Source organism: Setaria viridis, chromosome 4, assembly GCF_005286985.2.
Source record: "Setaria viridis chromosome 4, Setaria_viridis_v4.0, whole genome shotgun sequence".
Lineage (NCBI taxonomy): Eukaryota > Viridiplantae > Streptophyta > Magnoliopsida > Poales > Poaceae > Setaria > Setaria viridis.
Window position 1 is genome coordinate 7,469,636 of NC_048266.2, and position 25,751 is coordinate 7,495,386.

The window sequence follows — 25,751 nt, forward strand, 5'->3', positions numbered from 1 at the left end:
TAGAAAACAACATGTTTTCCTAACCTTCAAATATAGGAAATAAATAAACTTTCATTCAGTCATGGTTTAGGTTACAGTAACTTTGAGACACTGCCTCTTGCCTTTTGACAAGTTTATTATTGTAAATAGATTCCATCTCTTTCACAGTTTGAGAATTCTACTGAATATTCTCCCTAGATTATAACCAATATGCTTACTCAGAGGCAAACTATCAACAAGTTCAGATTTAACCAAGGATAAACAAATTCAGATTTACCTATGATGAACAAGTTCAGATCTGACCAAGGATAAACACACAATTTCACAAATCGATCAGCACTGCAGGAAACCTAAAGGAACAGGTATGCCAGTAACTAGCATTTCATTTGACATGAAATTTATGACAGACCAATTATCAGCCATCCTAGAAACTAAACAGAACAAACAAGGAAAGCTCGCACGCTGCAACTTCGCAGCAAGTCTGGAGTCTGGACCATCAACAAGTTCAGATTTAGCCGACGTCAAACACAAATTCACAAAGGATGAGCAACGCAATAATCCACAAGACCACAAGAACAGGAAGCACAGATAGATGCCAATCAGTAACTTCTGATACCATTACCATAAGATGTTCATAACAAGGTCATCAGTGACCATCACCATCCAAGAAACTAAACTCTGCAGGACGAACAGAAAGGTAAACAGGTCGCTTCAGACATCAGGCACGAGACAACACCACCACCAAAAAGAAACGTCTCCCTCTTGTTCGCAACCTCTCTCTCCATCAGCAAAGATTACTCCAGTAAACTACTACTAGTGCACTGCAACTACGATAGGGACTGCAACTACGAGACCTGGACGGACCGATTCGATCCCCACCCCTACTCGACCTTGATCTGGAACACGTCCTTGCGCTCCTCGTCCTTGATCTTGGGAACGGTCACCTTGAGCACGCCGTTGTTCATCTCCGCCTTGATCTGGTCCATCTTGAAGGCCTCTGCGGGGAGCTGGAAGCGGCGGCTGTACTTCGCCGGGCCCTTGTTGTCGCCGTCCTCGGGGTCCTTGTTGCCCTCGCCCTTGATCACCAGGATGTTCTTCTCCGCCAACACCTTCACGTGCTCCTTCCCCAGCCCCGGCATCGCCACCTTCAGCTGCAGCGCGTCGTTGTCCTCCTTCGACACCCACCACCCGCGCCCGGAGAAGCCGGTCCCGGACGCCGCAGCGCCGTTCTCCATCAGCGACAGCAGCTGGGTCAGCTTCATCGGCTCGCCGAACAGGTCCCGCGCGCCTGCAGAAAACCCCAAATCATCAGTAATTCAGTACTCGGCTTCGCTTCGTCAGGTTCGAGGGAACAAACGGAAGGGAACGAGCAAACGCGATACGGTACGTCGGTACCTGGGGAGAAGTGCTTGGGGACGGAGAGGTCGAGCGCGCGGCGGTGGTCGAAGGCGGTGTCCTCGCCACTGGGCTCCTCGGTGGTGTTGGGGGAGCGGGCGGAGACGACGGACTTCCCGAGCACGGACGACGCGTCGACCGCGGGGAGTTCCTTGACGAGGACGGCCTGCGGGGCACCACTGACGGCGACGGACGGTGCGGCGGGGAGCTCCTTGACGAGGACGGATTGCGGGACACCATTGACGGCGACGGAAGGCGCGGGAGGGAGCTCCTCGACGATGCCGACCTGCGGGACACCATTGACGGCGACGGAAGGCGCGGGAGGGAGCTCCTCGACGATGCCGACCTGCGGGACGACGACGGACGGCGCGGCGGGGAGTTCCTTGACGAGGCCGGCCTGCGGGACAACCTTGACGACGGCGGCGGAATCCATGGATGGATCTCCCTCTCTCTCTTCGCTCCCTCCTCTCTCTCTTCGCTCCCTCCTCTCTCTCTCTACCCTTTGCGATGGGGGTTTTGGATTCTAGCGGTGCGCTGCGAGGAATGCGTTGACAGCGACGGAAGTGGGGTGGGTGTTAGCAGGAGATTACTTGGGAGCCAAGGGGACAGAAGGTTCTACAGTGTGATTTGGGATCGACGATCCCCGCACGCCGGGTCTCTGGCTTTACGATTCGTGCGGGCTCACAAGTGGTCATGTCCCCCAGCCCAAATGGCTTCCGTTGGACACCAAAATATCTTCGCGATTTCTTGGGGAGGGGATGGCCAAATGGGACATGCAGCTCTGTTTGGATGGATGAGTCACTGAAAGTGGGCCACACCCTCTCCGTTCTCCCCGGTGGCCTCTCAAGAAGGGCCGAAGGCACAAACAAAGTAGACAAGTAGTAGTTCAGGTCCATGGGCCATGGCTGGTTGTGTATGCTCATAATGGGCCTTGTGCATTATTATGGCTTGTGTTGCATTACAAGTGGGCCGATGCCATACTGTTGAACTGGACATTTTATTAATTCCACATTTCCATGGATTCAAACATGTGAAAAGAAAATTGAGCACATGTACGAACAAGGTTGGCACACACGAACACACATTCCATGGAGCCATCGGACTACATGTTGGGTCGGCACGACGTACAGTAGGATCATGTCAGCTAGTAGTGAGCGCTGGATTTGAAGGGGATGGCCCTGATCACAACCTGGTGGTACACCGCAGCAAGCGCCGCTCCGGTGAACGGCCCCACCCAGAAGATCCACTGGCATTCAACACAAGCATTATCGAAACCATCAGAGTTTAATTTTGATCAGCAATTCAGCATATAGCATCATGATGCAGCAGTACGGTTGTTTTTTCCCTGTAGAGTACAACAAGAACTTACGTGCCCGTGCCAGCCGTGCGGCCTGTCGTAGATGATGGCGGCGCCGAGGCTCCTGGCGGGGTTGATGCCGGTGCCGGTGATGGGGATGGTGGCGAGGTGCACCAGGAACACGGCGAGCCCGATGGGCAGCGGCGCGAGCACCGGGACGTGGGAGTCCCTGGCGCTGCGCTTGGCGTCGGTGGCGGAGAACACGGTGTAGACGAGCACGAACGTGCCCACGATCTCGGCGCCGAGGCCGTCGCCCTTGGTGTAACCCGGGTTCACGGCGTTGGCGCCGCCGCCCGCGGCCTCGTATAGCGCGCCACCGACGAGCGCCTTCACGACGCCGGCGCCGCAGGCAGCGCCAAGGCACTGCATCACCGCGTAGTAGCCCGCCCGCGGCAGCGACAGCTTCCGGGCCAGGAGGAGCCCGAAGGTGACGGCCGGGTTGATGTGGCCGCCGGAGACGCCAGCGGTGCAGTAGACGAGCGCGAAGATCATGCCGCCGAACGCCCACGCGATGCCCTGGACGCCCACCGTGCCGCACTTGGAGGGGGAATTGCTGACGCCCATCACGGCCAGGACCGTCACGTAGAGGAAGAGGAACGTGGCCACGAACTCGGCGATGCCGGCACGGTAGAATGACCAGGACGAGAGCTCGGCGGCGTCGAACAGCGGCGCCGGCGGCGGCTCGGTGTAGTCGCGGCCCAGGTCGTCCGCTGCCGTCGCACCGATGGGGTGCCGCTCTGGGAAGCGGTCCACGCCCACGCGCACGTCCTCGTCGTCCTGAAACCTGTCCTGCAGCTTACCTCCTGCCATGGCCGTGGCTTGCTGAGCTGCTACGAGCTCGATCAGTTGATGGAGACGTGCCAAATGGCAAGTGCGAGCTGCTAGCTTGCAATAGTGAGCGTGGACTGGATGGAGCGACGAGCGAGTTAGCCACTGTGTTCTTATAAAGGCTGCAGCGGAGTGGCATTGGTTACACGGAGTAGGGCCCATGTCGAGTAGTGCGTGGCGCAAATGGACAAAGTGATTTTGGGGTTAATCAACGGTTGATGGCTGAGAATGTCATGGCGGGCAAGTGATACGATCAGTATTGGCGTAATTCAGATGCAAGCAAGAGCAGAGAGACAGAATGGGCGGCAGCCGCAGCGGCATCCCTGACCACACGCACAGGCTCAAGCCCCCCCTGCTGTGCTGAGTGGCCTATTGACCCAACAACTCTGACCTAATCCTCCCATTGCAGCAGCAGCAAATGGAACTGGAATTCCGTTCTCCAAGTCCGGTCCATTGCACTGCTAGTCAGCTACTTGCACTCGAAAAACTTAGTAGCAGTATCTTTTCCTATGTTCCTAGGGCGTGCTTGGAAAGTTGGAACAAAGGAATTTAGAGCTGATGTGTTTGGGGTAAACATTTTTTTAAGGATGAAATCAATCTAGGATCTGCAAGAAAAATTCTAATACTAGCACGGGAAGTTTCATCCTGAGGTTTAGTACCAGTTACATTTTGACCCGATACTAATGTGAGTATTAGTACCGGGCCTATCGGATAGTCCCCGAGAAAGCTCCTGCGATCCCTTTAGTACCCGGTAGAGCCTCCACCGGTACTAAAGGCCTTACCGGGTGGAGCCTCCACCGGTACTAAAGGTCCTGAGGCACATTAGTACCAGGTGGAGCCTCCACCCGGTACTAAAGGGGTCCTTTAGTACTCCACCTGGTACTAAGGTCCCGTCCACCCATTACCGGTCGCTCCTTATCCTCCCGTCTCCTCTCACAACTCTCACAGCTTATCCTCTCCTCTCTCACTCACAGCTCTCACAGTAGCGGCGACGGCGGGCGGGAGCGGCGGCGAGAAGAGCGGAGGAGGGCAGCGGAGGGCGGAGGGCGGGAGCAGCGGAGTGCGCGGGCGGGAGCGAAGGAGGGCGAGCGGGCGGCGGGGCTGGGCGGAGGCGGGTGGCAAAGGGGGTGGGGGGAGGGCGGCAGCAGCGGGGGGTGGAGGGGGCTGGCGGTGGGAGGTGGGGGCGGGGCTGAGCTAGGATTTTAATTTTTTTAATACCCTTTAGTACCGGTTATCTTAACCGGTACTAAAGATCCCTTTTAGTATCGAACTACCAATACTCTACTAACAATACCCTACTAAAGGGGTTCCCAACCAGTATTAAATGTGGATTCCCTAGTAGCGTAGGATTTAGACGTGAGCATTTTTTTACTAGCCAGGCTCGACCCCTCACATTTTCTCGAGCTGGACATGGTCATGCACTCTACTTTGTCGACCCTGAGACGCATAACGTGACAATTTTATCTTACTTAAATTTCTTTACAAAATTCTATAACCAATAGGATCTCCTGTGAGTAAATCCATCAAGAAAACACATATAATTTTTATCGCAATATTGCAGTGTTCACATGGTGATGGAGCTTCTGTCATATTCTTGTTTGATTGGTGGGACTTTGGCACCTTAAAGGTGCGGTTTCCACAACTCTTCCAATTTTGCCTTGAGCAAGAAGATCTCGGTGAAGCTTTCCGAAGGAAAATCTCCCCTCTCGTCAGGTGCATCATCATAAATGTCTAAAAGTTGCAAGTATTTTTCCCCCCTCTCTCAGCTGTCTTTTGTCTCGGCACCGTCACCGTCTGCGAGGATGACGGTCTTGGATTTAAATTGTTTGTCTAGTGATTAATTTTTTTTCCTTCGGGACAACAAGTTTGTTCTTAAACAAAACTATTATCAAAGCAGTCGTTACTAGCATTTGCGATCTTGTCAAACTTAAATGCTTCATCTGATGAAATATAGGTCTGTCTAAAATTTTTCAAATAAAAGTTTGCTATAAATACCTAAAATTTTATATAGATTAACAATGCAAGATTGATACCACTAGGTTCTTCATGAAAAATTCTTTTATAATATATAACTATTTTAAATTAAAATAATATATTGTTTATGAATATTGTGATATTGCTAGTTAAAAGTGTCAAATATATATCCAAATTTCGTGGCTAAACCTTCCACATGGTCCAAATGTGGTCGGGCCTCAAAACTGTAGTCCAAATCGATTGAAAAAAGGAATGTGATGGGCCTAGTTAGCCCAGCAACACACCCCATCCTTGGTCCGACACGCTCCCGCCGGCTATATAAGTATATAACCTGCGAGGCCCCCATTTTTTCCCTAATCGGCTAATCCCCGGCCCCCCACGAGCCTCACCCGGTCACCCCTCCCGAATCGCGGACCGCATCAGGTTTCGTCTAGCAGCCGAGTTCGCACGCGGCACGGCGGCCATGGAGGACGAGGAGCACGAGGTGTACGGCCAGGAGATCCCCGTCGACGGCGAGGACGTCGACATGTCCGGGGCCGGCGACGACGCGGCCAAGGTCCCGCTCCGCACCCCTTCACCTCCGCCGCCGCCCCCTCGCCGCCCAAACCCTAGCGGTGGTACTGACCCGTGCTCGCGTGCGCAGCTGCAGGAGCTCGACGAGATGAAGCGCCGCCTCAAGGAGATGGAGGAGGAGGCCGCCGCGCTCCGCGAGATGCAGGCCAAGGTCGCCAAGGAGATGCAAGGTTCGGAATCCCCTTCCTCGTGTGTGCTACTTTTCCCCTAAAAGTTACAAGATCCACGTCGTTGCGCAAAAGTTTTGCGTTAGCTTGCAGCTGCTTATCAATAGTTGCAAATTAGCTGGTTCGATTAGAACTTGGAAGCTATATGATTTGCTGTGCTGGTTTGTTTTCGTTGATGTGTGTAGGGCCAATGCGCAAATAATTTGCGTTAGCATGCAGCTGCTTATCAGTAGTTTCAAATTAGCGGGTTCGATTAGAACTTGGAAGCTATATGATTTGCTGTGCTTGTTTTCGTTGATGTGCGGACATTGTAGTAATGCAGGGTGGTTGGGGAAATTTGTATTAAATTGCATCTGCTTATCGGTAGTTGGGAATTGGCTGATTGTGTTAGAACTTAGAAGCGAGATGATGTGGTGTGGTCATTGTTGCTGCTGCGAGGACATGGTGTTAGTGTGTTACTGCTCATCTATAGTAGGGTGGGTGAGCAATTCTGCATTAACTTGCATCCGCTTGTCAGTAGTTGGGAATTGACTGGTTGCTTTAGAAGCCATGTGGTCGTTGTTTAGATTTTTGTTTTGGTTGCTGCATGGATGTGAATGCACCACATGATATTACCCTGTAATATTACTGCTTGGGTAGCTTTTGTGTTTAATAGGCTCCGTGTGGGATGGGTGTTTGTGACCTGCATCTCTGTTTTATATCCTCTGTTATCATGGTCTTTCTGTCGAGCTAGAAGGCTTGCCATGATAACAAAATTCTAAGATGACTTTGTATTTGGTATCCGCTCCATTTTCCATTGCAATAACTTCAGCTTTCTGTTTTAGCTGAACCTTGGTGTTTGTCCGTACATGTATGGCATGTTTGGAATAGGAACATATGTGTCATTGGTCTTAAATTTTTAGGTTTTAGTAATCCTATGGATTTGGATCCCAATCATCCCCTATCCAACCTGAGCCTTTGTTTGATTGCATTTTGTAATATACCTATATTCATTAATTTTTCTGTAGGTGTAGATCCTAATGCAACCACATCTGAAAACAAAGAGGAGATGGATGCTCGGTCAGTATTCGTTGGAAATGTAAGTTTAATCTCTTCCCTTTATATAATTTAAGAGGACTGATGTACAATTCAGTATTTCATAACCTATGGCTATGCATATATCTGATGATTCGCATTTTGGTCCTTGTTACCAGAATATGTTTTTCGAACTAAAGATATAAAATTGGTTTAAAATATTATAGTTGGGGTTTTAATAATGATGTGCTTGCCTTTTTATTTGTTTTTTTCACTTCCAGTATATAATATGTCTCTTTGGGTGGGGGCTCCATTAGTAATCTTATTTCAACGTGGGGTTTGTATTATCTGTAGTCCCTGCTGCAAAATTCCATTTCATTGAACAACAGGACTTGGTCTTATTGTCAGTTCATGATACAAATAATAAGTTGTCTCCTCTATCTTTATCTATTTCTTTTTGTTTTTCTCTGTTGCATTGATTGAGCAATGGCCATGGTCGCAGGTTAGTCTGCTGTAATCAAGCCTTTCAATCAAAGTTTTGGCATCTGGTTGAATCTCAGCACAAGTTCTAGTGTTAGCTTAATGGGGGAAAGAAAAAGAGGAAAAATCCTATAAAGAAGTTCTTGAAAAAAAAGAAAGAGAAAAAAATGAAAAATAGAAAAAAATGATTTGAAAAAAGTAAAAAAAAGTACAGAAAAAAGATGAAAATATAGAGAGGAAAAAGAGATATCATAGACTAGGAATTATCCCCCAAGGTAGCCAGCAGAGAACGTGTCAGGCACATTCCTGGTACTGATGTGGCGTGATATCATTAGCCATTTACTGGCACAGTTCATAGGCATGACATGTAAGTTTGACCTCACATTTATGCTGAGTATACTGTAATCATTGTATGCTTGTGTTGAAGCTTCGACCGTTGGGATTTACACTTGATGTTTCTTCTGCAGTTTTGTATTGATGTTTTCCCTCTTTCATGCTGAAACATTCTCTTTGGCACTTCTTAATCCATTTTTTAAAGAAGTCAACTTCAATCCATTAGTTTGCCTTGTGTGTGATCTTTGAACACTTCTTAAGCATCGAAGTGTATCCTTTTGTCTTATGGGTACATGGCATAGTGCCATAATATAAACAGTAAATATAGCAGGGTGCCAAATCATATTATAATAAGCTAAAGCCCCAGTGCTTCATGATAATTTATGTATGTCATGTGGCCCTGATGAGAACTTCTCTTTATTTGTGGTTGAAGATTTCATAATTTGACCAACTATATCCTAGAAAGTAGAAACTTCTCATTAACTTCTGGTCAAACTCCATTTTGTGTCAGAAAAAATTGTCATCTTCTAGAGAAGATATTCATATAGGTGTACTGGATGGTGCTAGCAATGGACTGTTTTGTCTTTGTTGTCATTAGACATAATGCTTGTGGACTATTTCTAACTGGGGGTTCTTAGTTTGTTTTATTTATGTACAACCTATATGTTTATCATTCAAAAACCTTCATCTATGTAATTAGTGAATCGCCTGGCACATCGTAAATACATGTTCCTTTTCGAGGCTATGCACATGTTTCTGGCAAGTTTGCATTCATTCATTTAGCTCAGCTATATGCTGGAAGATGCAAAGTAGATGTTCTGTAAAGTTAAAATAGTTCCATATTAATCTTTTGACTGTGACATGGTGCCCTTAAATTTTAATAGTTATTTTATGTCTGGGAATTTGCTCTATTGTGCAGTGGCAATGTGGTGTTAACTTTGTAACCACTGTAGAGCAAGTTTAGGGACTTGGCAGGGATAATGAAACTAGCTGGGACATCACTTTTTGTCAAACTACAGGCTGACCTAGATGGGTTTATAGGAACGGTGTTTAAGAATTAAAGTCACATCTGGACAAATTTGAGTAGTTCTGGTGCAACTTGTCTCATATGATATTTGGAACAGCTGACTTGTGACTCATGTACTATTTTCGTCTATGTGAAGAGAGGCACCTTGAGTGACTTTTTGTGGATGCTTCAAATGAATTGTTTATTGTCTGCAAAAAATTTAGATTCAAAGTCTGGTTTTGGTTGCATCTTGTCAGCCGATTGGTTATTGAATTACATGGAAATACAAATCCACTCACTTTTTGTGTGATCACAACTGCAGGTTGACTATGCCTGCACTCCAGAAGAAGTACAGCAGCACTTCAATTCTTGCGGAACTGTCAACAGAGTGACAATACTGACTGACAAGTTTGGGCAGCCTAAAGGTTTTGCTTATGTGGAATTTGTTGAAGTTGAAGCTGTTCAGGAAGCTGTTAAGCTGAACGAGTCAGAGTTGCATGGCCGCCAACTCAAGGTGTGAATCTTGTTATTTCTTGCTTTCACTAAGTACAGCTGACGGTCTATTTCCATTTTGCTCCCTCCATTCCCTTATTCTTCAGGTAAACATTCGCATTTTGAGATTAGTACCTTGTTTTTTTCCTCATCAGGTGGCACCAAAGAGGACTAATGTTCCTGGGATGAAGCAACCCCGCGGCCGAGGTTTCAATCCATACCATGGGCACCCCTACATGAGGCCGTATGGTTATAGTCCTTATGGCTATGGGTGAGTTGTCAACTGTCTACTTAGCTTCATGGCATCTGGGCAGACCTTATTACGATCACTCAGCTTTTCTAACTCCCGTTTGTTTTTGTTGATGCGCAGGAGGTTCCCCAGATTCCGCCGCCCGCGCAGACCTTATTTTTGAAGATCAGGTCTCCATAGAGTTGTCAGCACATGGACCATAGTCGGTTCAAATTGAAGAGGAAGCTGGACCTTATCCCTGCGTTCTGTTATTTCATAGCTTGACACCATCTTCCCAGACATGTTTCTGAATTGACAGCGTTTAAGGCTTGTACTGTATTGTTTACTTTCAGTGACAGTTGTGTAAAACGATTACGATTTGGTTACACGTAAGGTACTATTGTGAATTGTGATGTTGCTGTTGCGGCGATAGAGGCCACTATTAACGTGTGTTGCTTGAATGAATTTGAGGTTGGCATATGATCGTCTTATTTTAGGCTAGTGCATCTTTACTTCTTTATCACATCTAACTATTCCGTTCACCTAAATGTGGAGATGTCGAGAAATCCAAACCTCGCGTAGTCGCGTGCCCGGTCACCATTCACCACTGACGTGATGACGTACGCACTGTTTCACCCGTATTAAAAGCACAAATATGTAAACAACACTTGCATATACGCCTCGGTAAAATGGCCAGTTCTCTGGTCAACTAAACACAAGTGACCAAAATCAGTTTGCATCAACACTCGATCCTGTGTACAGAACGCAAAAATCTGTGTACCGACGCATGTGCCGTCGGCTAACGCTAGAAGCGGACGGAGCTTCCCCAGGCGTGCGCGTCCTTGAGCGTCGCCGCCAGCCAGCCGAGCCCCTCGTGCAGGCCCTCGCCGGTGAGCGCGCATGCCCCCACCACGCGCGACGTCCTGTTCTTGAGGTCATACAGGCCCAGGCGCTGGCCCACTTCGGGCGGTTTCATCGCCCCTTTCTGCGCGCAGGGAGGGAAAAATACAAGCAGAGATGAGAGCAGGATCTCTACGTGTTCTGTGCCTCGGCTATTAGGTTGGGTTCCATCGCTAGTTACCATATCCTGCTTGTTGGCCAGCACCAGGACGACGCTGTTGAGCATGAGCGGGTCCTTGGCGATGGCCTGGAACTCCTCCCTGGCAACGCCAACCCGGTCCCTGTCCACCGAATCAACCACGTATATCTGCAACGCCAATGGGATTAACAAACAATTTCAGTTTCAGGCTCTGAATTCGGACTCCAGCAGCGTTCCAAAGGAATGGTAGATCAGATGGGATGGGGGGAAAGATCGGAAGAATGCCAACCAAGGCGTCCGAGTTGCTCAGGTACTGCCTCCAGAGCGGCCGCAGCTTGTCCTGCCCTCCCACGTCCCAGACCGTGAAGGCCACGTTCTTGTACTCCACTTTCTCCACGTTGAAACCTGAAGAAGCAACGATTATTCGTCAACTCGCAACGCCTCTCCAGTCCATGCTCGCAATGTATGTGCTAGAATCAATGTCGATAGCTGCAGAAATCTACCAATTGTCGGCACCGTCGACAGCACCTCGCCGACGTGCAGCCGGTACAGGATCGTCGTCTTGCCGGCGGCGTCCAGCCCGAGCATCACGACCTACATCGGCACAGGGGCAAGGAAGAAAAAAAAGCACAACCGAGAAAGGATTCAGAGCGACAAGAAGAGCTTAATCACAATGCCATCTGCACCAATGGCGATGGTTGTTGGTGATTGTTACCTTCACTTCTTTCTGGCAGGAATTGTCGAAGAAGAGCTTCATCAGCGACTGGCCCATGCTCGCGTCAGCGCTATTCTTCCTCGCTCCTCCCTGTTCCTACTCCTACGCAGAGTTCAGACTCTTTTTTGCGCCAGATTCTGGTTGCTTTATTTGCTCGATTCTATTGCTCATCAGGGATGATTTGATCGACGTGTGGTCCATGTTGCCGCTTTGTTTATGAAGTCATCTGCAGTTGGTTCGACGTCGGTGTTTGACTTGTACCGACGGAGAACGAGAATCTGCAGTTGGTTTGACATGGGAGCACGAAGCCACATCGAGCGATTGCTGTGCTCTAGTGCTCATGGAGTCATGGTCATGGCAGATGGCACCGACAGTGTTGTCAGCTCAGGCATTCGTCGATTTTGTTAGTATCAGGTGCTGTCGCACGTGAATGAGGCCGTAAGTATTAAGAAAAGATACCTTTTCTGCAGCCGATCAACAACCAGGTCGTTGTAGTATAGTGGTGAGTATTCCCGCCTGTCACGCGGGTGGACCCGGGTTCGATCCCCGGCAACGGCGTTTTTTTTTATTTGTCACTACAGTTTTCATTTGCCAACGCAAATCAATCAGGCTACCTCCTAAACAAAGAGAGATGCGGTACTGCAGCTGTAACAGCCATTTTTTAAGATAATAAATATAACGTAGAGAAATTAGTTAAGTTCGTTCATGCAGAATAGTCCATATACAAAGCTGAACCACTACATCTTTCACGCTCATAAGAAATCACTCGGTGTGAATAACCGAAACAAGTTCTGAATGGTGAACGGTATCAACAAAAATGGAGGAAAATTGTCGGCAACATATGCCTTTCACCAGACGGTCAGAACAGCATCATAAGGCCGTTGGGGGATTGGAATTATCCACAGCATAACCCCATCACCGGTCTCATCCAGTTCCTCTGCCTAATTAAAACAGAACAGGGCGAATTAAGGCTCTCTGGTCTGTAATCAGTTACATAAGAAAAGGAAAGAACTCTTCTAGTAGTTGAACTCTCATCACTGCAAGCAACAACGATGCAGTATTAGCAAACTGAGGAAATTCAAACCTTTACCACCATTGTCGGACTGAATTAGCTAATTCGTGCCAGTTTCCCAAAATATAACCTCTTACTTAAAGAACAAATGAAAAGACTAGCTCTGTTAGTTCTTACCACTTAACCAAGGAAAAGAGCATCCCCTGCCACCAGATCCTGGATTTCATCCAGGATGTCAGCACTGAACAGCAACCCTAATTTGTTAGTTCACACAGCTTATCCTTGGCATTGCGACTGTTGGTTCAATTTGTGATTTGCATCTTTGAATCTTTAAATCATCTACTGTGTTTACGGATTCCTTAGTTATTTTGTCTAGTTTTCGTTTGGAAGAACATGATTATGAACCTTTGTTCCTTTTCTTTGTTTTTCAAGTTGTACCATTATTTAACCAAGAGCCATTGAGGACCTACATTCTACATTTGTTGTCTTCTGGAGTCGTCCAGATTTTTCATTTTAATTCAATAATGTGTACTGCCAGATGGAAATCCAAGGTTTGAAGTGTTTTTGAATGACATGGGGTATTTGTTCTGTTTACTGTTTAGGGATCTTTTTTTGTAGGATACAAATATGCAGTAAGTAATCAGAGAGCCTTTAACTGCATTGGTAGTGTCAGAACATACACTGCATCGCATGTTGCTGAAATAATTGTGCTATGCAGGGTCTGCGATTCTATTCTGCTGAATGGCTCACCATGATAACCATCTGAAAAGGAATCGATACCTAATCTCAGTTTCTGAGGCTTTGGCACAATTGACCATGTCAAGGATAAGCTGTGTGAACCAACATGATGGCTGCTGATAAGTCGCAAGTTCCCTGTTGTTATGAGTGAGTTCAGAGTTATGCAAGTTGAGGAGGCTTGTATGTCAGGCCTCATGTTCACCTGGGATCCTGAACCATGGTTGAAAGGTTATTCAGATTCCAGACTCTTCTTGTCATTTATATAGGCAGATAACCATCACCTAGGAAATTTTGTCTCTGTCAACCATAGACTTCTCATATGACACTGCAAGCAACTTCTTTTCCTCTGGATGTTTCCACCAATAATTTTCTGGTCCTCCGAGCATTTTCCCATAAACATGACTCTGCATACATGTTTGCAAGAACAGCATAGTTTACAGAACTCTCAGGATCCATACTGAAAAGATTCTTGGCTGCAGTTTCTCCTAGAGGCACATTTCCATGTATTTTACAAGCTCCAAGCATTGCACCATACATTGATGAGTTGGGTTCAGCATTCATCTTCTGAGCAAGCTTCCATGCATCTTCTAACTGACCTCCACGAGCAAGAAGGTCAATAGCAGTGCTGTAATGCTCCGCTCTTGGATTGATACCATACTTGCTCATCATGGAAGTGAAATACTCCATCCCTTTGTTCAGAAGACCAGAGTGACTACATGCAGACAGAAGGGCGAGGAATGTCACCTCATTCGGCTTTACACCATCCTCCTCCATCTTGTCAAAAAGGGTCACAGCATCTTCTCCAAAACCATTTTTCCCATAGGCAGTAATAAGTGAAGTCCAAGAAATCACATTTCGGTGGGGCATTTCATCAAAAGCGCGTCTGGCATCTGAGAATTCTCCAGCTTTTGCATACATGTCAACTAGAGCATTGTCCAATACTGCATCACCCATAAGTTGCTTCTTGCAGATATAAGCATGAATTTGTGCCCCGAATTTTATTGATGCTATATTAGCACAAATGGCAAGCAAAGAACTTAACAGAAAACCATCAATTCTTAAACCATCACGATAAATCTTACAGAAGAGCTTCATTGCATCTTCGCTGTGGTTTCTATACATAGAGTACCCATTGATCAGTGCAGTAGATGACATGAGGTCTGGTTCACACATGGAGTCGTATATCATCCTTGCACTGCTCAAGCTCCGACATTTTGCATAAGAATCGATAAGTGAAGTAACAACCTTTTCATCCCAATAACCCAGCTTGATGATGCAATTGTGAATTAGCTCCACGTTGGAAAGCGCACTCACTGCTCCACAAGCCTTTAGAGCACTTCCAAATGTGAAATGATCAGGCAGCATTGCTGTCCAAACAAAAGGGAGATGTATCGCATATTGAATGAGAAATAAAAAGGAAAAACAGCATAACAAAGAAATTAAAACGGATGGAAGCAATTGGTGAGGCTTCATTGAAAATAATTATCACACACCTAGCCACCAATATTCTCACATAAAGAGATGTTCCATTTAGCACTTAGCAGTACTCATTATTCTATATAGTCTGTTTAAATGAGAGAAAAATCATCCATTTTGCCATCAATTAGTTTAGCATATTAGTGTATCATGTATTGTCTTTTTCCTTTTCACTAGAAATACTGAACTAATGTAATCTACTCTAGTGATATCCTTAGTGTACAAGGGGACGTGTGGATTTGAGGTGCATAAAGATAAGCAGAATATTTCAAGCCAGTGAATAACAAGATAATTAATTTACCATCTCTCAGCATTAATGAGAACAATCCAAGCGCATCACTGTAATGCCTGCGCTCCACAAACCCCCTGATCAGGGCATTCCAAGACACGACGTCCTTCCTCTCCGTCTCTGCAAACAGCCGACTCGCATCCGCCACCGACCCACACCGCAGATGCATGTCCATGAGTGCGCTCTGCACGAACATGTCCCTCGCGAACCTCCCTTTGGCCGCGCACGCGTGCACCTGCTCCCCGCTCCTCGCGCACCGGGCGCCCGAGCACGCGCTAGCCGCGCTCCCGAAGGTGAATTGGTTCGGCCTGGTGCCGGACCGGAGCATGAGCGCGAACAGCTCCAGCGCCTCCCGGGGCCGGCCGTTCTTGGTGTACGAGGAGACCATGGCCGTCCAGGACACCACGCTCCGGTGCGGCATTCCGTAGAACACCCTGCGGGCGGCCGCGACGTCGCCGAAGTGGGAGTAGAAGATGACGAGCTTGGTGCTGAGGTGGAGGTCCGGAGGCGAGGCGGAGGACTCGAGGATGATCCGGCAGTGCACGGACTTGCCTTCCCGGAAGGCGTTGGAGCCGATGAAGCTCTGGAGCAGGGAGGAGTAAAGCGCGGCGGCGGATCTCGGGCCATTGGCAAGGGTCATTGCGGCGCGAGTTATTTGACACCCACGGGTCTACCGCATCCTGCCGATGTTGAGGTCGTGAGGGAAGCAGGACGCAGGGATGGTAGCTGGAGAAGGTTGCCGCAGTCGAGGTAGACGACGGTGCTCGGCGCTGATGGCAGTTTATTCGTTTGGTTTTGAGGATTCATGCGCTGGTTTTGAGGGATATTTATTTTTTGAGGGGTATTTATTTGTAGTACCTGTTTGTTTTGATTTTTTTTTGAAAAGGAGTTTTGAATTTTTTTTATATATATAAGATTAGTTTTGAGTTTTGACGACAAGCTTCGCGGGAACAAAAATACAAAAAGATTCACTAGTCGCAAAATGTGCAATAGCGATGAGTGCGAAGCCTTTTCCTTCGGAAATGAGGATCCTCAACATTAGTGCAAAGTTCATATTCAGGACAAATTTGAAAAGGATAAAGCTTGGCGAAGCATTTTACAAATTTTCAACTCAACTTGTAGAAGAAACAAAAGATTAAACATCTCACCAAATAAAACAGGACGGTACCAGACGTTGGATTTTTCTTTTTCTTCGACGGTGCCACTTTGCTAAGGATCAGGAATTCAGAGGTCAAACGGTCAATCAAGATGAAGACTGACAACAGCATAAGTCACAGTGCAAACCCACTACAAGCGGCAGCACGTTTCAGGCTTCCATTCACTGATCCTTACAAAAGAAAAAAAAAAGAAAAGGAAAAAACTGCTCCACTGCTCTCGTCATCTACATTAAAAAGCCTCCATACAAGGTGTTTATTCAGCTACTACTACAATGTCCTCAAGGAGATGCAAGCTGAGAAGGAAGTGACAGGTTCCCAGAATTTGAAGCGGCATAATAGCAGATGTGATGGCACGCTATCGCAAACATACAGAAAACCCATTCACCCTAGAAGGAAAAATGACCTTATATAGGTCTTTTCTCTACAGACTCTGGGCAGCGTCACTGTACAACCAGTCCTTGCATCACACAGGAGTTCTCACAGATCACGGGGAGCTTCTTTAGATGGCATTAGTCCTCCCTGAAAAGAACAGAGCACAGAAACCAAATGTTCAATCAGCAGTTCTCGTGAATAAAAATGCAGGCAGCAGTAAGCAACAATAGTCTGTATCAGGCATCACTAACAATGGTTTCATTTAGTAGCAATTAGTTTGAACTTTCAACTATCAACAAAGACCCAATTTATCTATCAATTCATGAAACAGCATGTGTGTCGGCTAGGCTACTACTAATGTAGCTGTATGTAACCCAAGCAATGGGGATCTGTTTCAAACTGACTTATTGCACTTTAAGGTGTTTTGAATGACAGAGACTTTTCAAAAAAACTGATAAAAACCGGGGAAAATGTGTTGATGGTACTGTTCTTGGCTACCTATCCAGTTGTGTTGTTTTTTTTTTCTGAGACAAAGTACATATCTGTAGCTACTAGCTAGTTGCTCTATTGCATTAAATAGATACCGCTTCAAAATTGGCTGGTCAAGTATAAAACACCAAAACCTGTGATGCTTCTGTGATGTGGGTAATGCAGCATGCGTTATGGAAAATTGGGTAAAGAGTGTTTAGTCACGAAACTTGTCAAACTGGATTCACGAAAATTGGGCAATGGTACCTTATTCCATTCTCTGAACCAAAATGTGTAACGGTACAAAAGGAACACATCATACAAGTGATCAAGACAATTATAATAATAGAATGGCAAGTGCACGCAGAGTAAATAAAAATATTGAAGTAATAAGAACAACTTTCTTACAATAGTTACAAGCTATTTTTTTAATTCATGTTTCAGAAACAATATGAAGGAAAAATGCACATTGGCATCAAGAACAAGAAACATGCTAGACAAATTATTATCAACTTAAGCATTGAATGTGGACGGTTTTTGTACAAATGGCCTACAGAAAATTTGACTATTTTGGGCATTTGAACTGAATGACATGCGAAATGCAAAATATAACCATAAAATGATAAAAAGGACATGTTGACCTTATTGAACATAAAGAGTGACCTACTAGCTAGGCCAATCCAAGATCTCACCATGGACTAGATAGAACTATCCAATGATTCAGTGGTACGTTATGTTAGGTGATTTAGCATCACAAAATTCCACAAATAACTTCAAGCATATTATTTGTTCATGCTAGTAAACAGATAGCTGTCTTCCAGTAAATCATATGAATTCAGTTTAATCTCACTTTTTTCTGCTTTCATCCATAACAACCTTCAAGTATTTTATCCAAACACTGTTTGATCGCAACTTTTCTGTCCATAACCTTACTTGGGTCTGAACAGGTCTACTCTTCTAGCTGGCACTTGATGCTACCCAACTAGTTATCAGCCACATTAATTTTGGTATATCTTTCCAACATAGGGGGTTCTACAACAATGATTAGAGATACCATGGAAATGGGAAAGAGAAGGGTTTGGATGAGTAAAGTAAAAGCAAGAAAGCAACCATTTTGGGTGTCTCTCAGACAACATTTATCATACACAAATTTGAAAACACAACTACTTGACCGGGGAACTGCAAATCATTACAGAGTTAGCCTATCAGGCAAAACAGGCTAAAGGATCACACCATAGAATTTTCCCTAATTACAACAATGCAATGCCAGATAAATGCAAAGGAAACAAGTAATCTGCATTATAATAACTTCTTCCCAAACAATGCTGTATCCAGAGGTTCCAATGGATAAAAATGACATCTATTTTCCTTTTTGATGTGGTTATCAATCATATATTCATCTTTCATGACTCATATACCAAACCCAGTCTAGAAACAGAACTGAATTACTCACTGCACAATTCAGCAGGTTTCTCAGCCATTCCCTACACTAGAAGCTCTTGTTCTAAGTTGGAACTAACAAGATCAATTCATGGGCACCAAATACATGCCAAGAAAAAATATGTAGTGCTATGACTCATACCATTTGATTAGTGAACCAAAGAGGAAATGCTGCATGATCGGCACTTTCTCAAGCACCTCGGCCTTGTACATCTTGAGCAGCCCACTATTCACCTTCTTCCAATTTGGCACACCACTGATATCATCCAACATCGGTGAATGCTCAGCAAACGGCCCCTTCTTTATCTTCTTCACATATGCAACACATGCCAGGTACATGTACTCCTTGGAGAAGTTCTCCAAGATATCTGGATTGTGAATCGACTTGGGCTTCATGTACTTGTGATCAATAAGCTGCGCGGCCCCAAATATGAAGGGCAGGAAATGGAAATCGTCAAGGCCCCACACGCCATGGGAGCCCGCAGGCTCCAGCTGGTACGTGTCCTGCAGCGTACGCATGAGGTTGAGGTACTCTGCAAAGACGCGCAGGACGACGGCAGGGTAATCAGGCTCGGTGATGAGCCCGAGCCTCGCGAGGCAGTAGAGGAAGGCGGCGAAGTTGGTCTCGTGCCCCGTCCCGTAGTCGATGCGGGTGGCGTTGCCGAAGGAGTCGAGGAGGTACGGCACGAGCTCGACCTCGGCGCCGGCGAGGTCCGCGGGGGACGCGGCGGTGGATGTGATCCGCGCGATCAAGTCGTTGGCGGAGTCGGTGAGCTTCTCGTGCCAGAGGCGAAAGGCCGGGTTCCCGTAGCGGGAGTTGTGCGGGAGCGGCGGGGTGGAGGCGACGAGTGCCGCGAGCGCGGAGATGAGGCCGAGGAGCGCGGAGACAGCGGGGGACGGCGGGGAAGGGAGCGGGTCGGAGAGCTTGCGGCCGTGGACGGAGGCGGAGAGCGCGGCGACGAAACCGAGGAAGTGGCGGCCGTGGAGCGAGGCGTGGAAGCGGGCGATGTCGTCGGGGGAGGCGATCCGCTTGGTGGGGGTCTGGAAGGCGTGGGGCGGCGCGGCCGGGGGCACGGGGAGGGGCTGCGGGACTGGGGAGAGGACGATGGAGGCGGTGTTGGTGGGCGCGTTGATGGCCGAGAGGCGGATCGGGCGGTACGCCGGCGGCGGGGAGTCGGAGGTCCCCGACCAGGGGGGCGGGGTCGGCGCCGTGGTGGGCGCGCCGCAGGAGCGGCAGAGCGGGGTGTGCTCGTGGTCGTGGTGAGCGGAGGCGGAGGGGGGGGACGAGCCGGGGTTGGACATGGCTACCGTGCCGGTGGCGATGCGGCGGTGGCGTGCGGGATCGGAGAGGCGAAGTGGGGAAGGGGAACTGATGCTCCGGAGAGGCGTTGCGAACTTGCGGCGAAATGGTTGGGCTCTACGGGCCGAGTGGCAGCATTTGGGCCTAACTGGTGGACCATCGGCAGCAGTTGTTAACCGGCATCTTGCTTGTGCCTTCTCTATGTTTTTTTAAAATTCGGCCTTCTTCGTCATGACGCGCGTATGCAGAAAATTTTTCATAGGAGGCATACATAGCACATACACGAGATTCTCACGATGTGTTCCTGATTTTATTTATTACGAAAATAGCATGGTTGGATCATCATTTAAACGGCTTCGACGGTACGGTGTCCCGGATGCACGACTCCGGTGCAAACGAAAGCTTGGAGTCCTTCAGGTCGAACACGAACCGCGTATCCACCTGCTGCAACGCGCCGATGACGGTTCGGCGTCCCGGCGTTACGGCAAGGCACGCGATCCGCCCCTGCTCGTCATCCATCATCAAGAACAGCTGCTCCGGCGCGACTACCAGCACCGCTTCCTCGTCCCCGGAGAAGTGAAGCGACAGCGACTGGAGGCGCCCCTTCATCGCCTCCGACGCCCGGACGCAGAGGCCGTACCCGCGCCGCCCCACCCGCTCCGCTCCGTGGCGCTCGAGGTCCGACCACACGGCCTCCTCGACGACGTCGTACGCCGCCCGAGCCATCACCGTCACCGGCGTGCCGAGGTCGACCACGCACCCTCCCTGCCCGTCCTCGCGGCGGGCGAACATCTCCGGCCGGATCCCGTCGAGCCTGCGGGCGCCCAGGCTGACGCCGACGAGGCTAACGTAGTGCCCCGACGAGTCATGGGCGGCGTCGAGCGCCGCCGCCGGCAGGATCTCGGTGGTCCTGTACCGCGGGTTGCGCGGGACGTCGGTGCCGAAACGGAGGAATCCCTGGCGGTTCGTCTCGCCGCCGTGGAAGAGGCAGTAGGAGAACCGCGTGAGCCCGCGGGCCACGGCCGCCGCGCCGATGACGCCGGCGAACACGCCGTCGTTCTGGAAATGGTGGGCCTTGTGGGCGCAACCGAAGGGGACGTTCTGGTGCACCGCGTTGTTGTAGGTCAGCTGGTCGGTGCCCAAGTAGCCCTCGACGGACATGTCCCTCGGGCCGTCGAAGCGGAAAGCGCACGCTTCCCCGTTGAACTCGGACCAGTAGGGCGGCCGGCAGAACGGGTCGGTGCCGGCGACGAGGTGGTAAGTCGGCGAGGTGGTCGAGTCGAAGAGACGGTGGCGCTGCGGGGAGTGCGGGTCGCACCCCATGCACTGCATCCATATCAGGTGGCTCGAGGTGTCGACGACCTGGAAGAGGTAGTCCTGGTGCCCGGCGCCGGTGCCGACGCCGATGACCAAGGCTTTTGGCAGGCGTAGCGGGGTGTACGTCATCTCTGGGCGTAGGGTGGTGGCGCTCGCCGCCGAGGAGCTGTTAGCGCCTGATGGCGGGCGTGGCGGTAGGTCGGTGCGGAGGCTCTGCAGATGCAGGAAGCCGTCGCTGCCGCGGCGGACGGTGTGGTCTAGGTCGTCGTGGTCGGGGACCACCAGCTGGAGGCTGAAACCGGTTGCCAAGCTAGCGTTGGCCGGCGTTGTTGTGTGGTGGGCAATGGTGGCGGCGGCTGTGATAGAGGGGTGATGCATGATGAGTAGTGCGGTGAGGATAGCAAGACTGGTAGTGAGCTTCGCCTCCATGGTGCGTGATGGGTGTTGTCGAATGTCGATGGCAAGTCCGCATTGGTTAGAGAAGATATAGAGAGAGAGCTCAGGCCTCACGTCAGTTTTCTATCTTGAGGATAGCATCTTGAAGATTTTGCATTGGGTACAAGTGGGCGGCAGGAGCTATCTATAACTGCCATCAGGAGATGGGAGTTCTATCTTGAAGATAAGAATTTTTTATTTTTAACCTTTTTTAATTTATTTTTAAAAATAACCCCCCACAACTTTAAAAATAAACTTAAAAAGGATTAAAAATAAAAAACGAAGATAGAGGCTTCGGATGCCTTTATCATGCAACACTAGTCTTTATTAGTACAAAACCAGTAGACTGCTCGTCGGGCCTGTATATGAGCAATTGCAGAGTGCGCCATCGCACATGCCCCAAATTTCAGATTAGCATTCCTAGCTAATTTAATTTGCCACTGGGTAGTGCAGCTATAGAAGTTAATCCTGTGTGCAAGACTGCAAGTGCAAAACAACACCGTGCATCGACCCATTTTCTGATTTCTGGCACGTTTCGCAACAGACCAACTTCTCTGCCTATTCTCACTATTTCCTCGTTTACATTCGTGGACAAACCGCCGAAATTAACTCCCAATCCCGACCTCGAATTTACTCATGCCAATATGCATGTTGGTTTTGCTGATTTGTTTTAGTTTTCATTAGAACTCATCTATCGATGGATGTTCCATTTATTTTGAAATAATTTTAGAAAAAATACGAACACCTAGATTGAGTCTAAGACTCAAACGAGATTATTAGGTTCCACCACAGCAAAACTAACCAATTGATACACAAGTACTCAATAGTGTTATTCGTTAATTTGTCATGGGCCGGAGCCCAGCCCGGAGGGAGTACATGCAAGTACTCAACAAATTGAACAAGGAATGTGAACAAAAATAATGATGATTTCAAGTAGAGATAGCATTACTCCATGTTTAAACAAACAAAAGTCCATTGTGCGCACCTCGTCGATCCGCTTTATCCTATTAACCTCATAACAAACTTTAGATTCAATTTACTCCATTGAAAGTCTAATCCACCTCCTAAAGGGATTTACTTTTTTTTCCTTTCTCCATGCACAGCTGGAGTTTGGAGTTTCAATTTCAAATTTTACAAGCAGACTTATAACATGATCTCCTAGAAAAATACATTAGAATTTTTTTATAATTACTTTTCACGCATGTTTGTATCGTTAAGTTCATTATGTATTAAATGTTCTTAACCTATGAAAATAATTATGAAAAAATTTTAAAATATTTTTTAAACATAAGTCATCTCTATCCAATCACAACTTTGAACTTAAACTCAATTTGTACCAAGAGAAATAAAAAAGAAAAAAATTGTTATAGAGTAGATTGGACCAATCGAAATAGTTCTGTGCACAAGTCAAACATAAATTTTATATATGAGGGTAAATGGACAAAATGGATTGATAATAGTAGTAAACGAAACATTCAAATCCATATCTCAGACATCCTACAAATGCTCCTCCGAGAAGCAGCATTTAACACTTAAACATACTAGCATATTTAGCAGTTGCCGGTGATTTTTGTTTGTAGGAGCTGTGAACAACTAAACTTAAACATAACATGCAGATCTATTGGCAGAGACATCCTAATTTTTTTTTTGAGAACTTGCCTGGGCAAGTATTTCATTCAAAAGAAGCAGAGATTTGGACAGGGTTTTAAATGACCTCTTACCTAAAACAGAAAGGAAAACTTACAAAGAAAGTTAGAAGAAAAAACGACCTACCACTAATGACGAACTAAAACTAGCCATAAGACCTAATGAAGAATGACGGCTCCTTTAGCCCGCTTTCGATCCAGCATCCTCCTTCAGCAAGAATACGGTCAGTACCATTGTCACCGACATGGCCTCCCCCTAAAAATCCTATTGTACCGTTCTAAACAAATTTTCCAAATCGTCAGCATGATCAAGGAGTCAAAACCTTTTCGGATCGCTTTGTCAATCCTTTTTCGACCTTGTAACCACCACGACAACAACTCCTCCCTATAGCTGGGGTTAGACCTGCTTTCCGGAGACCCGGAGCAGTTTAAACCAGCATTCCCTGTTGAAGACACATCCTAACAGAAGGTGATCGACCGTTTTCGGTTCCTGTGCACACAACGCACAGTTGCCGTAGTTTGGTAGGCCGTGACGAGACAAACGATCTAATGTCCAGCATCATTTGTAGACGGCCAACCAGAATAAGAATTTGCACTTTAACAGTACCCTCGCTTTTCAGATTGTTTTCCCACCTGGCAAGTAGGTATGACCATGGAAGAAGACCTTGTACGTGGTCTTTGCCGAGTACCTTCCATCCGGTACCATTTCCACTGAATGGGTCTGGGACTTCGGGGTTTAGGTCTATGTCCTGGAGACGGTCCCACAAACGTAGGTATTGGGCAATGACCTATATTGTGAGTGCCCCTTTTAGATCCCTAACCCATCTTCGACCGGTCATGGCGTCCTTAACGGTTCTAGTTTTGCGGCACCTTGTTGGGATCGCCTGGTAAAGATCTGGGGCCACTTCCTTAATTAAAGACCCGTTAAGCCCTCTATCCGACTAGAATAAAGGTGATTGTCCAGAAGAGATGCCTCAAACATCGCGACCACCTCCTTATCATGGGCTGCAGGTAGATCTATCCAGGTTTTGTCAGGATCCAATCGACCTAGCCAGGACCATATGAGGCGGAGGGCCCATCCCATGACCCTCAGATCAATGAGCCCGAGTCCTCCCAATTCTGTAGCGCAATAGATCTTAGGCCAAGCGACCGAGCAGTGACCTCCGGAGACTACCGCCGTGAGACATCCTAAAATGCATCATAAAATCGTTCCTGGAGAACAAACTACTACTTCAAGTAGAGATAGTAGTATTACTTCGTGTTTAAACATAACATGCAAATCCATTAGCACAGACATCCTACTACAAATGCTCCTCGGAGAGCAAACTACAAGTACATGCAACAAACTGAACAAAAGGAATGGAAATAAATGAGGCATTTATTTTTCCTCCCTCATGCAAAGCACTTGGCCGTCTCCACGCGCTGCGGGCGTCAGTCCCGCCATGTCTACACAAGTGTCTTGCACTGCGAGGTCGTCGGGTCCCACAACGCCGGGAGCAGGTACTTCCTCCCGCCCAGCCCGACGGCGTTGTAGCTCGCGCCGGTGGCCGGGTCCGTGAGCAGCTTCCCGGGGTACCCGGGGTAGGCCCCGCTCCCGAAGATCCCGGCGCACGCCGTGGCGGCCTCGAGCCCGGCGCCGGCGTCGCCCTGGTAGTACCCGTCCCCGTAGGGATTGGTGACCGTGCCGGTGAGGAGCGCGGCGAGGCTGATGACCATGCCGTCGACGCCGACGTCGCCGTTGGGCGGCACGAGCGGCGGCGCCTGGGGCCCGTACGGCGGCTGGTGGAACGGCCACGCGCACTGGCCGGGGCACTGCCGCGCCGGATTCCCCGCCCACAGGTACGCGTACCGCGCCCTGCCGTGCGCGCCGGCGAGGTCGCGGCCGTGGGCGCCGCACCGCGACACGCAGAAGGGTACCACGGGGACGTCGGCGGCCGTGAGCACGGCCGTGACGGCGCCCCGGTGGTGCCCCGCGGCGCGCGCCAGCGCTGTCACGTTGCCCGGCGAAAGCGGGCCCGGGCCCAACGACATGCGCTCGTCGAGGATCTGCCTGCCGAGCGCCACCCGCGCGCCGCCGCCGCGGTACAGCGAGGTGGTCCGCCACCACGACGCCACGGACGGAGCGGCGGCGGCCCGGTGCCGGGGCGCTGCAGCAGTCGAGAGGGAGCGGACGAAGTCGGCGACGATCGCGCGCTGCGCCGGGGTGAAGCGCCCGTAGAAGAGCAGGTTGACGGTGAGGTTCCCCGTGAGCAGCGCGCCGCCGTGGTCCCGCAGCACGATCGGGTCGGGCTTCACCAGGAACAGCATGCGCGGGTTGAACGCCGCGCACCGCGGCGCCGCCGCAGCGCTCAGCACGACGGCGGCGAGGACGAAGCGGATCAGCAGCGGCTGGAACGCCTGCTTCTTGCGCCCGCCGCCCATGGTTCTTGCTGCGCGAGAAGGTCGAGATCAATGAGGTGTTGATCGAGCCACGAGTTTGTGCAAACGGGTGCGCACGTAGTGGCGGTGCGTGAGGAGTTC

At 48.7% G+C, this 25,751-nt stretch overlaps 8 protein-coding genes and 1 non-coding gene across 15 annotated transcripts; 2 read left to right on the forward strand and 7 right to left on the reverse strand.

Moving 5' to 3' along the window:
* Positions 1 to 568: 568 nt before the first annotated feature.
* On the reverse strand, positions 569 to 2,166 carry LOC117851705 (24.1 kDa heat shock protein, mitochondrial). Its single transcript, XM_034733574.2, has 2 exons — positions 1,375 to 2,166; positions 569 to 1,267 (listed from the first exon to the last, which is right to left on the reverse strand). The coding sequence occupies exons 1-2, from the start codon at positions 1,805 to 1,807 to the stop codon at positions 861 to 863; spliced, it is 840 nt and encodes a 279-aa protein (XP_034589465.1). The 5' UTR covers positions 1,808 to 2,166; the 3' UTR covers positions 569 to 860.
* Positions 2,167 to 2,289: 123 nt separating this feature from the next.
* LOC117851704 (aquaporin PIP1-6) lies at positions 2,290 to 3,631 on the reverse strand. The gene is made up of 2 exons (XM_034733573.2): positions 2,744 to 3,631; positions 2,290 to 2,620 (listed from the first exon to the last, which is right to left on the reverse strand). Exons 1-2 carry the CDS (start codon positions 3,539 to 3,541, stop codon positions 2,519 to 2,521), a joined length of 900 nt encoding a protein of 299 aa, XP_034589464.1. The 5' UTR covers positions 3,542 to 3,631; the 3' UTR covers positions 2,290 to 2,518.
* A 2,251-nt stretch (positions 3,632 to 5,882) lies between these two features.
* LOC117851507 (polyadenylate-binding protein 2) lies at positions 5,883 to 10,240 on the forward strand. 5 transcript variants are annotated; one of them, XM_034733333.2, is made up of 6 exons: positions 5,883 to 6,089; positions 6,177 to 6,276; positions 7,287 to 7,351; positions 9,429 to 9,620; positions 9,754 to 9,869; positions 9,969 to 10,240. In XM_034733333.2, the coding sequence occupies exons 1-6, from the start codon at positions 5,997 to 5,999 to the stop codon at positions 10,009 to 10,011; spliced, it is 609 nt and encodes a 202-aa protein (XP_034589224.1). In that variant the 5' UTR covers positions 5,883 to 5,996; the 3' UTR covers positions 10,012 to 10,240. The 5 variants fall into 5 exon arrangements, with proteins under 5 accessions (XP_034589224.1, XP_034589223.1, XP_034589225.1 ...); XM_034733332.2 differs by having other exon boundaries at positions 6,183 to 6,276; positions 7,281 to 7,351; XM_034733334.2 differs by having other exon boundaries at positions 6,183 to 6,276.
* A 243-nt stretch (positions 10,241 to 10,483) lies between these two features.
* Positions 10,484 to 11,935, reverse strand: LOC117851509 (ADP-ribosylation factor). The gene is made up of 5 exons (XM_034733336.2): positions 11,582 to 11,935; positions 11,370 to 11,460; positions 11,156 to 11,271; positions 10,909 to 11,034; positions 10,484 to 10,812 (listed from the first exon to the last, which is right to left on the reverse strand). The coding sequence occupies exons 1-5, from the start codon at positions 11,636 to 11,638 to the stop codon at positions 10,633 to 10,635; spliced, it is 570 nt and encodes a 189-aa protein (XP_034589227.1). The 5' UTR covers positions 11,639 to 11,935; the 3' UTR covers positions 10,484 to 10,632.
* Positions 11,936 to 12,066: 131 nt separating this feature from the next.
* TRNAD-GUC (transfer RNA aspartic acid (anticodon GUC)) lies at positions 12,067 to 12,139 on the forward strand. The gene has a single exon. It is a non-coding gene; the product is annotated as a tRNA-Asp (tRNA).
* Positions 12,140 to 12,303: 164 nt separating this feature from the next.
* Positions 12,304 to 16,166, reverse strand: LOC117851504 (pentatricopeptide repeat-containing protein At3g20730). Of its 3 annotated transcripts, none has more exons than XR_004639563.2 (3): positions 15,109 to 16,166; positions 12,771 to 14,698; positions 12,304 to 12,522 (listed from the first exon to the last, which is right to left on the reverse strand). XR_004639563.2 is itself a non-coding variant. In XM_034733327.2 (2 exons), exons 1-2 carry the CDS (start codon positions 15,734 to 15,736, stop codon positions 13,647 to 13,649), a joined length of 1,680 nt encoding a protein of 559 aa, XP_034589218.1. In that variant the 5' UTR covers positions 15,737 to 16,166; the 3' UTR covers positions 12,304 to 13,646. The 3 variants fall into 3 exon arrangements, 1 of the variants encoding a protein (XP_034589218.1); XR_004639562.2 differs by having other exon boundaries at positions 12,304 to 12,618; XM_034733327.2 differs by having other exon boundaries at positions 12,304 to 14,698.
* A 153-nt stretch (positions 16,167 to 16,319) lies between these two features.
* On the reverse strand, positions 16,320 to 19,911 carry LOC117851505 (uncharacterized). The gene is made up of 2 exons (XM_034733328.2): positions 18,676 to 19,911; positions 16,320 to 16,772 (listed from the first exon to the last, which is right to left on the reverse strand). Exons 1-2 carry the CDS (start codon positions 19,833 to 19,835, stop codon positions 16,763 to 16,765), a joined length of 1,170 nt encoding a protein of 389 aa, XP_034589219.1. The 5' UTR covers positions 19,836 to 19,911; the 3' UTR covers positions 16,320 to 16,762.
* Positions 19,912 to 20,120: 209 nt separating this feature from the next.
* LOC117853379 (aspartyl protease family protein 2) lies at positions 20,121 to 21,601 on the reverse strand. Its single transcript, XM_034735758.2, has one exon. The coding sequence runs from the start codon at positions 21,577 to 21,579 to the stop codon at positions 20,176 to 20,178; it is 1,404 nt and encodes a 467-aa protein (XP_034591649.1). The 5' UTR covers positions 21,580 to 21,601; the 3' UTR covers positions 20,121 to 20,175.
* A 2,843-nt stretch (positions 21,602 to 24,444) lies between these two features.
* LOC117851506 (protein EXORDIUM-like 2) lies at positions 24,445 to 25,751 on the reverse strand. Its single transcript, XM_034733329.2, has one exon. It carries the CDS (start codon positions 25,650 to 25,652, stop codon positions 24,678 to 24,680), a length of 975 nt encoding a protein of 324 aa, XP_034589220.1. The 5' UTR covers positions 25,653 to 25,751; the 3' UTR covers positions 24,445 to 24,677.